The sequence below is a fragment of the Perca flavescens genome, chromosome 20 (genome assembly GCF_004354835.1).
Source record: "Perca flavescens isolate YP-PL-M2 chromosome 20, PFLA_1.0, whole genome shotgun sequence".
NCBI classification, from domain to species: Eukaryota; Metazoa; Chordata; class Actinopteri; order Perciformes; family Percidae; genus Perca; species Perca flavescens.
In genome coordinates this window covers 13,740,893-13,757,496 of record NC_041350.1, presented here as the reverse complement: position 1 = coordinate 13,757,496, position 16,604 = coordinate 13,740,893, and the positions used below count along the sequence as shown (strand labels likewise).

General features: G+C 40.8%; 2 protein-coding genes across 3 annotated transcripts; one reads left to right on the top strand and one right to left on the bottom strand.

Annotated features, from left to right (window-relative positions):
• The first annotated feature begins 213 nt into the window (after window positions 1–213).
• On the top strand, window positions 214–2,336 carry LOC114547353 (fibrinogen-like protein 1-like protein). Its single transcript, XM_028566685.1, has 2 exons — window positions 214–375; window positions 1,265–2,336. The coding sequence occupies exons 1-2, from the start codon at window positions 231–233 to the stop codon at window positions 1,957–1,959; spliced, it is 840 nt and encodes a 279-aa protein (XP_028422486.1). The 5' UTR covers window positions 214–230; the 3' UTR covers window positions 1,960–2,336.
• Window positions 2,337–3,511: 1,175 nt separating this feature from the next.
• On the bottom strand, window positions 3,512–13,146 carry chrm5a (cholinergic receptor, muscarinic 5a). Of its 2 annotated transcripts, none has more exons than XM_028566658.1 (2): window positions 13,026–13,146; window positions 3,512–5,164 (listed from the first exon to the last, which is right to left on the bottom strand). In XM_028566658.1, exon 2 carries the CDS (start codon window positions 5,093–5,095, stop codon window positions 3,512–3,514), a length of 1,584 nt encoding a protein of 527 aa, XP_028422459.1. In that variant the 5' UTR covers window positions 5,096–5,164; window positions 13,026–13,146. The 2 variants fall into 2 exon arrangements, with proteins under 2 accessions (XP_028422459.1, XP_028422461.1); XM_028566660.1 differs by having other exon boundaries at window positions 3,512–5,161.
• Between the last annotated feature and the right edge of the window lie 3,458 nt (window positions 13,147–16,604).

Below are 16,604 nucleotides of genomic sequence, written 5' to 3'. Positions count from 1 at the left end.
TGCATTCTGGTGCTTTTCATTCAGTAAGTGTTAACTAATACAATAGAAGCCTGGGAGAAGATTTGGGTACAGAGAACAACATATCTCATACAGGGGTCTTCACTGAAGGTAAGACGTTCTTCAGTACAGTTTTGCTGTGTGTTCATTAAGTTCACTGAATTTAATAAGAAGCTTACAGTACTGTATCATTAACTAAACACTGTTGATCTGACGACAAAGGAAAGTGAAGGATGAAGTGTGTGAGATGCTGGCTGCCAGCTGTAGCCCTGCTGCTGCTTATTGTAGCTGGAGTTGACATGGAGCATCTCCAAGCTGAGAACCTGAATCTCCTTCCTCCAGATGAACACAACTTGGTCTTGAACCGTGGAATGAGAGGTATTTATTCATGTAGACTTTCACTTTCAGTTTGACTTTTCTCTTTGCTGTTTGATGTCAATGATAATGTACTTTGTTTGCAGTTGTTGGGGATTTGAAATACCCATAACTTGTGCAGAATCTTCAAAACTGTCGCTCATTATAGTGCTACAGTGTGTACTTTGTATTAAATAGTCAACAATGATTGCTTTTAAATGTTGAATTACCTTTATTTGAGATTATCAGTGTGCATTCTCCTGTGGGTGTGGGTCAAATTCCAGCCTGCAGACCCAAATTGCCTAGTGACTCATTAATGATGAGTGTTTTGTCCCGTGAGGTGATTTGTGTGTCTTCGTAAGATAGTTTGTCAGACAAACAGTTGTAATAGTTTCGCAATTGATCAAAGTTTAACATGTTTACCTGCTGGGAGATATTGAGAAACAGTGTTTGTGTGCTGTTGCCATCAATGTAATGACTAATTCCTGGCATTGCTGTTTAACACAGTGTAGCTTTTGACACTACGACTGGAAGCGCTAAAGTTAGATATTTTTAGATTGTAAAGTAAAAAAAAAAAAAAGTGGTTGCAAATTAATAGTTAGACATTTTATAAAATACCACTCTGGTGTCAATCTATCCCTTTACAAGAAACCAAATAAGCGTATTTCCCAGGATGTCAACTATTAATAAGAAAAAAGTAGTTTAAATGGAAAATATTTATAAATATGTTTATATGTCTCCATAATGAGACATATAATATGTTAGAAGATTATTTTTTTTAATAAAAGCCCTCATTGTACTCCTGTTCCCCATTCAATGTGATTGTCAACACCATTGAAGCATCACATCGATAGAAATCTATTCTAAGGACATGCCTGCTGTGTTATGACTGATATGTTAATTTGCCCAACAGTGCTGCCCAGAGACTGCCATGAAATGCTGATGACCTCTTCAGGCCAGGCCAAAGACGGGGTGTACCTGATCCAACCAGGTGACTACCCCATTGTGGCCTACTGTGCCATGCAGGAGGGAGGCTGGACCGTGGTGCAGCATATCACCGTCAATAGCAGCGTGAATTTTGATTGTACCTGGGCTGAGTACAAGCATGGCTTTGGGGCTGTAACTGGTGATCACTGGCTCGGGAACGAATACCTTCATCAGATCACACAAGGCCCTGGGCGCTATAAACTGGGAGTAAAACTAGTGGACCGAGATGCCATCACCAAGACAGGGGAATATGATCCATTCCTGGTGGAGGATGAATCGTCGGCATACAGGCTGAGGCTGGGGTTGTTCCAGGGCACTGCTGTAGACGCTCTCACCCTGGACACAGAGAACTACCTGCATGACAACCAGAGATTCACCACTAAAGACAGAGACAATGACAACTACTTCCAAAATTGTGCAAAGCTGGAGTTTCAGGGGGTGCCGGGAGGAGGTTGGTGGTACGACGCCTGTGCTGGTGCCAACCTCAATCGCAGGAATGTCATCTACTGGCAGAAGGACTGCAACAAGGAGCGACTGTGCAAATACGCATGGATGATGGTGAAACCTTCAGACACAGTTAAACTGATTCAAAGTGGAGACTGCAAAAAAGATGAGCTATAAGGACATAGGATTTGTGATACTGTGTGACAATGGGTTTGGCAACTATTGACTATTTTTTTTAGGTTTTCTTTGCAAGAAACACTACAGAATACTACATCACTTGTTTTCTCCTAAGAGCCATTAAACTGGACATTCAATTCACCACATTTTATTCCGAAATGCATGGACATGATCACAAAATACTGAAATGAACAAAAAAATAAATCACAAACTTGGAACACAGTATAAAAAATGCAATACGGTTTTAGTTTCCATCGTCCACTATGTCAATACATGAAGCAAAGCATCTCATCATTCCCCAAATTGCAAGTGCAGATTTCTGGTTTATCACAGTTACGAACAAGTGTTTCATGACATTATAGCTTATGACACATGTAAAATATTTTTTTTTTTTGCAGGTCATCTCCCATCCAATGCTTACACAGAGGAACATTTTACAAACAGCATTTTATTTGCCACAGTACATTACAAGTTTGCCAGAAATACAATGAAGATATGACATATTGATTTCGCTACAGTAATTCAGAGAAAATAAGTACTGTATTTCAATGCTCAAAGAAAAAAGAAAATATCCTGAGGATGAAGATTAATAAACAGACTATAATAAACAGTGTGTACTCTTATATCCTCCACACTGTTCCTATTGTAAACACTGACATTGTTTAGCAAGTTTGTCATGTAATGTAATGTCATGTAATGTGTGAGCCTTTTAGCTTGAAGACTTTGTGGGGTACATCAGTAGGGTTCCGTTTGGGGTTATTTATTAATTTTTGTCTTTTAATTTGTGGAATCATTACTCCTTAATGTCCGCTGAGATTTTGCAGAACAGAAAATGCAGAATGTGTAATGTGAAAACAACAAAGATTAATTTATATTCACTTATCTGACAAATTACATTGGCACGTGTGAAAAGGCTTTGATTATCATCAAGTTACAATCTTGACTTAGCAAGCAGATTCTGACATCAGGACGACATTTATTAGCCCTTCAAAATAAAATAGCAATTTCAAATGTGCATTATCCATACAAATACAATACCTACAGAATAAAACTGCATGTGTCATGACATTTTGTGTGTAAGAGCATCAACTTGGGGGAGGATACTGGCAATTTCTAATGCTTTTACACAAATATACAGTGTAAATTATTAGAATAGAGCAAGTTTCTTATGCTCTGGATATCAAACTGTGCATCCTATTGAGTGCAAATACAGTGCAATATACCATAATCTGTGTGTTAATCGGTGGCACGAGAGCATACATTTTGAGGGAAAATACTGGCATCTTTAATATTTTAGAATCTATTTACAGTGTCACTGATTATGTTAGGACAATTTTATAAAGTCTTCCATTTCGAAAGTTTGAGCAATAATTAATATACACTATAGCAGACCTATTGATTAAGCAGCAACATCATAAATTGTACCAACTCCTTGATATAGTGTTTTTTTACTTTTATATTGTGTTGAATTCAAGTTCATAAAGCCAAGATTATCAATACAAACATATAATTTACAACTATCATCATACACTAGCTTAAAAAAAATAAAAGTTCATGTAAGTTTGGAGGTGACCGCAGGGTTTTGTCCATACCAGTATAGTTTCTCCTCAATCCTTTTCTTCTTCCACTTGCAAAGTAAGAGCATACGGAAGGTCTTTTGGAAAGTCTTGTTACAAAGGGCATAGCACATGGGATTGACGGTGCTGTTAACGTAGCACAGCCAGTAGCCCAGATGCCAGAGTGAGAGGGGAATGCAGTCAGAGCAGAACGTGGAAATAAGCACCATGATGTTATAAGGTGTCCATGTTAGGATGAAGGCCAGCAAGATGGCACTGAGAGTCTGAGCTGCCTTCCTCTCCTTGATCAGCACCATCCTCTTCCTCTTGGTGATCTGGTTCTTCAGCGTGGTGTCTATGGGCTTCGATGTGGAGGAGGTGGACGGGATGCTCATGGACTCAGCCGAGGAGAATGTTGATGACGCCATTTTGGTGTCTCCGTTTTTGCTGTGGTGCTCCACGTGAGTGTCTTTGGCCACAGGCTTGAACTTGTAGGATACACACTTGCTGCTCTTCTGAGAGTTGCTTTTAGGTGGTGTCTGGAAGAAGCTATTTTCTTCATAGCTGCTGCTGAGCTGCTCGCTCTCACTGCCTACTCCACTCTTGATGGTTTCACAAGCCTGGTTCCTAAAAGAGGGCTGGAAGCCCCTTGGAGACACAGGCCTGTCCTCATCCTCAGACGAGGCATAACTGTTGAAGGTGGTCAGCTGACCAGCTTTCGACCACTCGTCATTGGTGGTGGCTGCTGATTTGGCCACATTGCTTCTGCTGGAGGAGGACCAAGAGGCTTGATTCCTGTCATTCGAAGCCAACCTTAATTTACAGCTGAAACAGGATCTGATAATGGTCTTCTGAGGCTGAGGGACCCCAGCGTCTGTGGGATAGTTAATCCCCTGCAGCTCTGCCAGATCTTTGGTCCTCTTCTCTGTCTCCTTGTAGATTCGACAGTATAGGATTGTCATGACTGATACGGGAATATAAAAGGCAGCAATCGCTGTCCCAAAGGTTATCACAGGCTCAGAGAAAAACTGGATTTGGCATTGCCTCTCAGGAACGGTCCTTTTTCCTACAAAGTATTGCCAGCAGAGAATAGGTGGGGCCCACAGAATAAGTGACACCAGCCAGGCCAAACCTATCATGATCCCAGCTCGTTTTGGTGTCCGCTTGGCCCTGTAGGTCAGAGGTCTGGTGATGGAAAAATATCTGTCAAAACTGATCACCAACAGATTCATCACTGAGGCATTACTGGCTACATAGTCAACCGCCAACCACAGGTCACAGGCGAGGTTCCCTAAGGCCCAGTAGCCCATCAGTATATACGAGGTATACAGATTCATTGAGAAAACACCTATGATGAGGTCAGCGGCTGCTAAACTCAGCAGGTAGTAATTATTCACTGTCTTTAGCTGGCTGTTGACCTTAAAGGAGAGCATCACCAGAACATTCCCTACAATGGTAATGAGGCTGACTATGGCCGACACAGTCGCAATGGTGATCACCTCCCAGAGACTGTGAGGGACCAGATGGATATCCATTGAGCTGGTATTTACAGTAGAGTTCAGTACACTCTCTCCTTCCATGATCCTTTGTGTTTATTAGCATCCAACCATGACAAGAGTGTTTGGATTTGTCATTTTCAGGAAGATCTTCTGGTAAGAAAGGAAAGAAAATGTTATTTCTTTCATGCCTACAAAAAGAAGTTCCATTCATGGCCATTAGATGGCATTAATTCTGCATGTTGACCATCACACATTAACACTTGACTGAAAATATACAGGCTTAATATGTTTTGCTCTTTAAAACTAAATGTAATTTAGACAAATTTGTGTTTTTCATACATCCTTAACAGATGATAGCATTCACTTTAGTAAGTCATATATACATGTGGCATTGAAGGCATTGTTTTCTCCATTTTTGTCACTTGCATCTACTGGAAAAAAGTATAGTAAGCTATTGTACTTCACCCAGCTCACGCAATTAGATTAAGCTCATGTGAGTATACCCATATGGAGTGTTTTAGGGGATCAACTGTGGCACATTTAAAAAAATCCAGGTCATTACATAATTTTATTGCTCTAAATTTGTGCTGTTATAGTTATAGTGCATTAACTCAATTCATAGTTATCTAAGATGACCATTAGACAGTGAAAAAATCATAGATAATTCTGGTTTGTGACTAAACTAAAATCCTCCAACAAACAAATGACGACAGTGATTTTGGTTATGTTGGATACTGTCCTGTGTATGTAGTGCTTACAAGCTTTATAGCTTTTTGTCTAGAAATTTAGAACCTAGCACATTGTGATGTTCCTTTATAACATTACTGCAGAATAAGTGCATCCGTAATAAATATAAGTCAAAAATAAGTCAATCCACCAATTGCAAATGTCACATATGTAATTCCGTCCATTCACTATACCAACTCATCACTGCACAGAATCATTAGGAGGCAGAAATACCCCACAAAAGGTGGTCAATCTTTGGCAGAGTTTAAGAAAAAGAAGCAAAGTCACATTTACAGTTATGGGCAATTTTCAGTTCAGGTGACCTGCATGTTTTTGGAATGTGGGATTCAAATCAATAATGTAAGTGTATACAATGACAGATGCAGTCTGTGCCCAACTTTGAGGTTGGTGAAAAATACAGATCTGCCCACATTTCAAACTCACTGGAAGCTAATTTGTCAGCCATGCATCAAATTTCTATTTCGGCAATTTTAAAAGCAAAACACTAAAATAATCAATGAGCAAAAAGTGGAGAGCCGGTGCATTTCCTTTGTCCTGCAATATAGGTTACTCCCTTCTCTGCAGCACTTTAGTCTTTAGAAATAGAAGCATTTTCAGTCAGTCTTTCTGTCTCCAAAGCCAACCACAGAGGCATGTGTGTTCAACTTAGTACATCAAGTCATATTTTCTGGTCTTATCTCAATAAGGTTTGGACTCACTAGTCATCCACTAGTCAACACATAGGGCTAGATTTATCAAGCCGTTTGGTCGCAAAGACGGACGTAACCGATGTGGGCTATTTACAAACAGGGCGCACTTGGGTAAAATCGCAGATTGTCTGCCACATGAGCGAGAAGAGACAAGTTGCGCTTTCAATATGCGTTTGTGGGAGGGTCGTGGGGAAAGTGGGAGTTCCACCCAAAAAAGTGGGAGGATAAGCGCAAAGTGCGCCTAATTATATATTCCGTGGTATTTACAAAGACTGTCAGTAAGAGCGCGTCTCTATTCTGCGGGGGAAATTCTCCGCCTCTTAAAAGCAGGTCTAAACCAGCCGCAATCGAGTTTCCTCGTAGACCTTTATGCCGCTGGTGAAATGGCAACAGCAATTTGAGCAAGACGAAGACATAGGCGAGGTTGAACATGTTTTTAACATAAGAATCACACTTTGTCAGTGAACACAACATTTAGCGTTACAGATCAAGCAGCCATGCAATATTAGAGTTACTGGAAGAAATCAAAGATGAAATTGAATCTCCCACTCAGCGTTCACATCCCATTCCAGTAGTTGTTAAACTCCTCGCTACATTACAAATATTGGCATCAGGATCATTTCAAACAGTCATAGCATCAGCAGTGGGAATATCGCAGTCTGCACTCAGCCATATCATAGCATAAGTACCGCTTCGCTACAGCGCAACTTACGGTATAGTGGGCGGAGAAAGACGCTGATTGCCTGATGGGTGTCAGGGTTGATAAATACTACGCAAAATGTGGAAGCATAGCGTGCGCTATTACCGAACTCGCATAAACAGACGCAGCGCAAACTGCGCTAGTGTTAGTAAATTAGGCCAATAATGTTTAAGCACTGTTCTTAGGGATAATTAAGTCACATCCTCATTGCTAATTGCTCATTGCAATTGCGCAGTTTCTAAAGTGTCAGATATTCTTGAGGCGGTAGAGCCCTCACACCTAACTACACACCCTGCACCAGTAGAGAGCAGCAAACACCCTCCACATGTGGAAACTCACAGCACATATGGTCCCCTCACTCTCACACAGTGCTGGACACACCAATCAATAGTGGCTGAGGGGCTATCCATGCCAAACTGGACCGGTGTGTTCGAAACAAGCCGAGGGGAAAGGGCTACGGCTTAATGCCTTGTCTTTCCTGACCTACAAATGCATGACAGTCCCATATGGTGTTGGTCATGCCTTGAGGGATTTTATCAAATGCGTTGAAGCAGCATTAAATCCCCAGGGTTTGAGTACATTTGTATATGCGCATGATTATATTCTGCTGGGAAAACACAGATTTATGCTCATTCAGTGTTTGAGCGTGAGGCTAGTGTCTCTGTGTCACACTCTTTCACGGTTAAGATAATAATTTCTCACTCCCTTACTCCTCTCTCAGGAAATACTTCAGGCAACTGGACATTGGTATTTTCAGCCGTGCCACTTGCTCTGCTTAAAATAAGGGATTTTCAGTGCCATGTTACAGCCCAGCATCTGCGCCCTGTGCATGACCTTCAAAAACCTTGTCAGCTCCAGAATCATTAGTTACTAATGAATAACTGATTTAATGAGCCATTCGCAGTTTCACTGTACCATCAGGAAGGCAGAGACTGTTTGAGGCTCTCAGTGTGGAACAGTGAAGTTTGAGAAAATTCACCTCCACAGAGAGAATCCTTCATGTGGTTTGTGGCAATTGAATATTTGGGCCGTCCGCCAGAGATGGCAAATTAGTGTTGGTGCGCTGGCATCATGGATGTGTTATATATGTGGGCAGAGAAACAGCAGTCGGCCGAAGATAAAGCTGGATGAACATTTTTACGGTTATTTTATTTTGTCTGAGCACAAACACAAGCTGGATTTGTCATTACACGTTCATCCCAAACTTCCTAACCAATGACTATTCTGCTCCTTTCTTTCACATAATCCCTCTTGTGTCTCATGTACCAAGAAGATCTCGCCTAACTGCTCTCACGACTGGATGGCTTCTCCTAAAGTGTATCACAATTTCAGCCCACAATACATTGCTTTCTACGTCATCACTACCCAGTATTTGAGAAATAACTTCCTCACTCATTGACATTCATTTGAGAGTGCCAGGTTAGCAGGAGGCCCACACAAAAAACATTCCAGTCACTGAGGGGGTCCTCCTGCAGGACTCATCCTGTTGTAGAATGGCATTTCATATCACATCACTCAGGGATTTGAGTGATGTGATATAAAATGCCATTCTACAACAGGATGAGTTCATCATTACACTGTTTAATGTAAGAGATTCCATAAATCTGTCTACAGAATTCTCTGCTATTTCCTGGTATGCACAAACCGTTGTTTTGTTCTTATTGTTTACCTTAGCAGAAACCCTCATAATATAATATGGTAGTCTGATTTCTAAAACTAAGTTTTTCCCTTTTTTCCATTCCGGGGAAGAAAGACTTTAGCTATAACATTGTTAGCGTTACCAACTACCTAGGTCGAATGGTCCACCACTTTGCTCTTAAGTGAAATATCTTAACAACTGGATGGATTGGCATAAAATTTGGTACAGATATTCATGTACCCCTCAGAATGAATTGTAATCATTTTGGTGATCCTCTGTCTGGCGCCATTATCAGGTCATCAGGTCAAGTTTTAATTTGTCAAATAGCCTACTTCAGTTTATGACCAAATCCTATGGTAACGCGGCTATGGACAACTTGTCTGGTTGGTTTTATCTTAGCAGGTGAAAATATTTAAGGGGTGCCAATCTTCATTGTGTTTATTACTATTAGCTAGCAGCACACTAACACACTACAACCACACACTAAACTACGATGGAGAACATGGTAAACATTACTCCCAATAAACATAAGAACCTTAGCAGTAGGCTATTGTTGTGAGCAAGTTAGCATGCTGACGTTAGCATGCAGCTTAAACATCAATAACACAGAGTTGATCGTCTTATTTACAGTGTAATTCCTATTTTATAGTGTAGCTGTGACTATTTTAAGCTGTAGGGACACAACCCAGTGTAGTAGTAATTTAACCAAAATAGCTTTCACCAGCTGGTATGAAAAGAGTTTATTTTCCTTTTTCAGAACAAAAAGTGTATCTAGGCTAGGGTTGGGTACCGAAAAGCCTTATTTCGGTAAAGTGTGATTGTATTTCACTGTAGAGGATTCCAACACCGGGGCATGGCACAGTCTGCTCTGTAGCGCAGACGGTGCGTTTACTTAAAACAGGTAGCCTCGTGGTGCATTCATAGTTATAGTAAAATACCGTTTTCCCATCTGGTGGTTGTTTTTGTTGTTCAACAGCAATTTACTGGTGAAATAAGTTACTGTTATAAGTTTTAGTTATTGCATTATTATTAAATCTTTAATTTTGACCATATGGCCTTAGCAATAAACAAGCCGTTCTTTAATGTCGCCGACTGTTGTTTAGTACACTTCTTTTCTTTTCTTTTTTTACTTTATTAAAAAGTATCGGTTCATGTGGCCAGGTTGGGTCAGTGGGTAGAGCAGGCGCACGTATACTTGGAGGTTTATGCCTCGATGCAGAGGTCCAGGGTTTGAATCTGACCTGTGATGATTTCCTGCATGTCTTCCCCCTCTCTCTCTCTCTCTCCCCCTTTCTCACCTAGCTGTCCTGTCAAATAAAGGTGGAAAAGCCCCCGAAAAAATCTTTAAAAAAAATTAAGTATTGGTTCAGGCACCGGCACCATTTTAAAAGTATCGCTTTAGCACCGGTATCGGAAAAAACCCAAACAATACCCAACCCTAATATAGGCTGAACCATAAACACATACACACACACACACACACACACACACACACACACACACACACACACACACACACACACAGAGACACAGAATAGACTTGTTCTACCTCTTGACCTCAACAGGTAGAGCAAGTCAAGCTTGCTAATAGCTTCTAAATCGAAGCAGGAAACGTCTTAATGGTACACTCAGAATAAACTCAGAGTCTGAGGTAAACATGGACTCTGCATCACTATAAATAGTGAATATGGCCTTTTTATGGATGCAGTTTGGTATCAAACATGACACACGGTTGGAAAGAGCTTTGTGCCGCTGTCTGGTCAGACAAAAAGGGTTTGAATAACAAAGACAATGCTGCAAAATTTCTGATAGCATCCCGTCTGTATTTTGACTTGGTTATACAGTGTATAAAAAATATTACATAGGGTTCATCACTATGCATCAGTGCCAAATAGTGATGCAAAGATGTGCGCTCACTCTTGCCAAGAAAACGAAAACGTCCTCATTACATATACATCCTAAGAGTATTAGACTGCCTCCTGAAAATATAGTGTTAGCTCTGTATGCATATGTAATTGTCATTGATCTAGTGATTAACAGTGCCCAGTATGTGACAGAGGACCGGCTAGGGGCACAAAGCTGTCCTGAGCCTCCATACTGAGTGCAGAGGCGGACATGTTGAAGGGTGGCTTCCTGCAGGTTCTCTGGCACCTGGCCATCAGTGCTCCTGTGCTGTGGCTCCATACACTGGCCCCCACCAGGGCTCCCAGTCATACATAACCTTTTTCTACACTCTCCTTTGGTTGCAGAAACACGATAACAAATAGCGCGCGTGTGTGTGTGTGCATGTGCGTGTGTGTGTGTGCATGTGCGTGTGTGTGTGTGTGTGTGTGTGTGTGTGTGTGTGTGTGTGTGTGTGTGTGTGTGTGCGTGTGCGTGTGCGTGCATGCGTGTGTGTCATTTGTAAAAGAAAGGGAAACAAGATGAAAAAGCAAAAGAGAGGCAAGTCAAAGCAAAGGAGGCAAAGGACGCTGTGTGTGTCTGCGTGGTGAGTATGTATGATATGCAAATTAGCCCAGAGCTTTTTGGCACAATAGTCCGTGCATCCTGTAGTCAGCCCACTGACCCATGATTAAGATTCCAGCATATGTGGTGTCATGGATGAGAACATAAAAAGTGCTTGATTAATCATTGTGTTTATCAGGCATTGGAGGAGAGAGAAAGAAGATTATAAATGTTCACATGTAAGATCTGGCTCTGAAACATGCAACCTGAAACACTGGTGGCTAACAAAAGTAAGAATCCATAGTTGGTAATGCAGAGTATAATTTTCTGCTTTTTTTTATTTCATGTCTAAATGTTTTCTCCCCTGTGAGTTTAAACAGTTTTAAAAATAAAACTTAAATGTCATCTCTTCTCCGATTACAAATTATGAAATGAATATTACATATTATGATCTGCTTTTGAACACTCCGGTGGGTTTGGCAGCTGTTGAAGGGAATAAAACAGTAACGCTTAATGACTTAAGGAGTTTTTTTTATGAGCAACAACAACATTTAATTAATGGCCCATCATTTAGATAATGATCTGGCTATAATAACCTCATTTGTGTTCTTGTTTCAAGAAAAATATGAGTCTGTCGTTGTTTGGGGTTTTCAGATGTTTGTCCCAACTTGTAACACTCAGTTTTCTCTCTGCTGATGTCACATTTGTTGGCAAAAACAAAGGTAATGGTTTGAATAAACTCTAGGCACTTATGCTCAGTTAAGGGTAACCTCATTAGGTTGCTCAAAAACACATGGACATACTAACTCAGTTTGTTAATATACGTAAAATCTAGCTCCCTGGCATACTATGTATGAACTTAAGGAAAAAGATCTGATGCCGTAGCACATCCCTGCTGGAAAATCATTGACAATTTCACAAAAAATGTGATTTAAGGTGAAATTGCTGCACAAAAACAGTCCTAGTGTTCTACAATCTAGTCACAATTTTTCTAACCCACCAAACCATTGCTGTTTTAGGTTTAGACTACTTCCAGAGACTGCTTTAAGAGAACCACAACCTTTCTTCATTTGTTGCAGCACCTCACAAGATCTGTGGGGACTGGATGGACTCGTTAAAATCACGCTTCACTGCTTATCCCTTCCCTGTTTTGTCATTTCCACTTAATAAAGAGACGAGGCAAAGGAAGTGAGAGCCTTGTGCTTTAGCTTTTGAAAAAAAAAATATTGATTGTTTTTCATTTTAGAACTATGCAGTTGAAATGAGGATACCATTTTGAAATTTCCGATATTTCAAAGACAAGTCTAAAAGGAGATAGGAATAGAGGAGAGACAGGGGAAGAAATATGATTGTGCCATAACATTAGGTGTACTACTGACAGACTGAGAGAACATTTGAAACAGAGATATGTGAAAGATTGATGAGCGTATAAAATAAATAGATATGTTGCTATGTAAAGAGGCAAGATATTTACTGCCTTTCAGCCTATGGAAATATCTAATGTATGGCACTTTTCTATACTCCAAGTCCTCCAGTAGAACAGACGCACACATATTTTTCTGCCAGTACATTCTCTGTTGCTTTCATCACGGTAAAAGGCTACATTAAAAATACATGTCAAGACCTCTCAGACATGCACTTGTGCACACATGACGCTGTTTCCCCTTAAATCCAGGTCACGCCTTTGTGCATTAATCAAAAAGTGCATACTCAATCACTCATGATTCTCTGGGGACTCTGAAACAAGTCACTGATGTGAAGGGAAAGGGAAAAAAAGATGAACATACTCACAGTTGACTTTTATCAGATCTCACAGTCGTCTGTTTAAGGGTGCATTGTGTCTCGTGGTGAGAGCAGAATTCATGGTTAATCCTTTTGTTTTGCCTAGGAAGCCTTCAGGTCAAGTGTGCGCTGAGGAACAGGATCACAACACAGTTGGAGAGAGGATTGAAGTGGATGGGAAAATCCAGCTGACTTGACCTTCGCATGCCAGAGGGATCCGAAAGGTAAAAAGTGTGAGCACAGAGGCAGAGGATAAAGCGGACGAAGAGTAAGAGGAGGGTGGACACCAGTAGGCTTCGGTCATCCCCGTTCAAGAGGCTGCAGAGTACGGCATCACATTCCCCCTCGGCCATCAAACACAGCCACTGTGCATCCAGATGAGAAAAGTATCCTCAAGTTGCAGAGCATCTATCCTCAGTCATTCATAAATTAGTAGAATCTGCTCCGGAGCCAAAGAAAGAGGACAGGAGAGAACTTTTCCTCCTAGTGTGAGCTGAGCTGGATGAACTACCTCTCAGCCAATTTGAAGCAGAATGTCACTCAGAGGCTGCCTGATGCCTGAGCCAAGTCACTGCTATTGCCACACTGCTGCTGCTGCTGCTGCTGCTGCTGCTGCTGCATCTACTCTGGCCCACAGACACCGATGTAGCTGACGTGAGCTAGCAGGGAGGAGAAATTCCCATAGGGCTGAATGGTTCATCATGTTTCAGGACAGTGAGCATGCCAGTCAGATCACAGAGTGTGTGTGTGTGTGTGTGTGTGTGTGGGGGGGGGCTTTTAGGGGATTTTGAAGGTGGGAGGCGGGAGGATGTGTATGGGGGGAGAGTGGTGTTATAGTCATATATAGTTATAGCAGTCAAGCTATATCCTGTTTTTGTGTGGTTGTGTCACATAAACCATTAATCTACATCCAATGGCATGTTTTTTGTGTGTGTTTTACAGCAAAGCGAGAAGAGACAGTGTTTGAACAGCCTTGTGGTTATCAGGAAACTTATCTGCAGAGCATAAAACACCACTGCTGCCTTTGTGCTCACATGGGAGAGCGCTGACATGGCTGGGCCAGATAATCAGACTACTGAAGTGACAGATGTTTTTCATTGGACCATTTATATGTGTGTTTGTCTGTGTGCGTGTGTGTGCGTGTGTGTGTGCGTGTGTGTGCGTGCGTGCGTGCGTGCGTGCGTGCGTGCATGCGCATGTATACACAGCATGCATGTCATTGTGCTGATTGGGAATTATTCGCTTGGCATTCACTGACTGTACTGGATTGGTTTAAAGTCCTCATATGTTTTAATCCAGATGATGGTTGCTGATCTGTCCCATGAGCTCCCATTAAACTGTCAGAGAGATACACAAATAAATCCAGTTGCTGTCAATATATTACTTTGAATAGTAGAATATACTGAAGGTATTTCCCTCATTTAATGATTTAATGATCTAAATTTCTAAACTCTGGATATACAGTAAATTATAAGTAATTTATATTGTATAGTCTAATAAAGTGGTTCCCAACCCATCTCTAATTTGTGCTCTTTCTTGTGAAATACTTCAAAAAATAATTTCACATTTTCATGCCTCTGCATCAACATTGCTTTACTTTGAAGCGTCACAAGTCAAAAAAGTTGGGAACCACTGGTCTAATTCATTGAAATAAAATGTATTTACCTGAAAACTATCTGGAATACAATAGGTAAAGTAAAAAAGAAGGAAAACTTACTTAGCTACATAGCACCTTTCTGGATCAGAGGCCACAAAGTGCTTCACAATAAAAGATAGAAATAAAGAGAATAGAGACAAAAGTTGGTAGCCATGCATTGATTATAAGACCTCTGTGTTGACACACAGACTAAAGAGCTGCACGTTGCCCTATGGAGCAGAGGAAGCTGGTTTGCAGACTATAGATAGACAACACTCCCTCCTATACTTCATGTTGACATTTCTCATAATGTAGCTCTTACGCTGAAATTATTTTGCGACTAGGTCAGAGCTATATGCCAAAGACATGATTGATGCGGTTCATGAGAATCCTGCCACGTCTGTTTCACAGAGCAACACATATATACCCCCCCGCCCCTACACCCTGCCTGACGATTTAATTTAATGCCATTTCCAGGCTACTGGCCAAAGGACAGACACCTGGCTCATTATTACCGTTAAATCGCTGACTGACACAAAGTTTAGCGCATAGTCATGTTTTTTATGTGATACATCTACACATTAACACTCACACAAAGGCACAGGTGCACACACCAATGTGCTATTGCCTTACAAGCTTATTCATGTTGATTATTTTTACAGGATGTGTCTTATTGATTAAATCAAAAAAGTATATTAGAAATTCTGTCAAGCTTATGCATTATTCACTATCTCATTAAAAACTGATTATAGATCTGTAACTGAAATGAAGCGTGTGACCTTTAACACTAAAATGGTTTTCCAATACATTGAAATTGAAAGTGCTTTTTCTGCCAGATATCTTTTTGATTTTGATCATCCTCTCTGGGAAACAATATTCACATGCTTCTAATAATAGCAGATGTCACTGCACTGCATGTCATAGCAGTGCTATCATTCAGGCATCTCTGCTCATCTGCATCCTGAAGGCATGGCTGATTTTCCACAGGTTGCTGTCTTATCACTGCATGCCTGTGAGAGAGATGAGATGGGGGAGGACATCAACACAGCCAAAGATAAATTGCATCTGTCCATAGTCTACAGGGGCTTGCTTATCTCCTGACCCAATTGTGCACCCATATGCTGGCAAAAATAAGATCAGCCTCTACATGGTGCGATTCTGATATCTTTTTTTTCTTTCTACTTTTCCTCTGAAAGTGTTTGTGCTTGGAGTGAAGGACTGTTCCTGAACCGAACCTTGGTAATCAGCTTCATTTAGTTATATACTGCACTTTTTTCCTTGATTTATTCGTCAAATTAGGGATTAGCTTCCATCACTATAAATGATAAAGAAGCAGCAGAATAATCAAATGAAACAATCAATTGTCACTTTAGAACCACTTTTAATCTAGTTAATCCCCGGCATACGTTTCCCTCCAGACTGGCTGAAAGAATTGACTCTTCTGATGTCCTTCTCTCTTCAAGGCTTTGATGTGCAACAAATATTTATCTGCCTCGTGCCTGCCTTTTCTTTTTTTTCTTTCTGTCTCCCTCTGGCCCCAAGCAACAACTCCTTTTTGACATAATGATTTGCCAATACCTTGTACTGTTTCAGTGGATTTATATGTCCCCCTACTGTGAAGCTCGCTTTTTATCCCTAAGTATAAAAGATTTGTTTTGTAGATGATAAGATACACAGGGTGTTCCGGTTTTAAGCAATTTGCTGTACAAACACGTTGTTTAAAGCCTTCTGATGAGGAAAGTTATCCAATATTTGATGAAAGCTATGTTTAGGGTCATGAATACCTCAGTGCTTACCGAAATTAGAATCAAGAAGCAGTATCCATGTCACTGACAAACAGTAAATTAAATCAGCCAGGGCTGGGTGGTACATGAGCTCTTCCTCCCTACAATGCAACTTTAATGTTGCCTAGATAGTGGAGATTAGGTAGGCTGCTTTGATTGAGCTGTTAT

Coding starts and splice junctions, on each gene's coding strand:
- LOC114547353 (XM_028566685.1), top strand. CDS start 231: ATGAAGTGTGTGAGATGCTGGCTGCCAGCTGTAGCCCTGCTGCTGCTT. Junction 376..1,264: donor CTTGAACCGTGGAATGAGAG/GTATTTATTCAT, acceptor TTTGCCCAACAG/TGCTGCCCAGAGACTGCCAT.
- chrm5a (XM_028566658.1), bottom strand. CDS start 5,095: ATGGAAGGAGAGAGTGTACTGAACTCTACTGTAAATACCAGCTCAATG.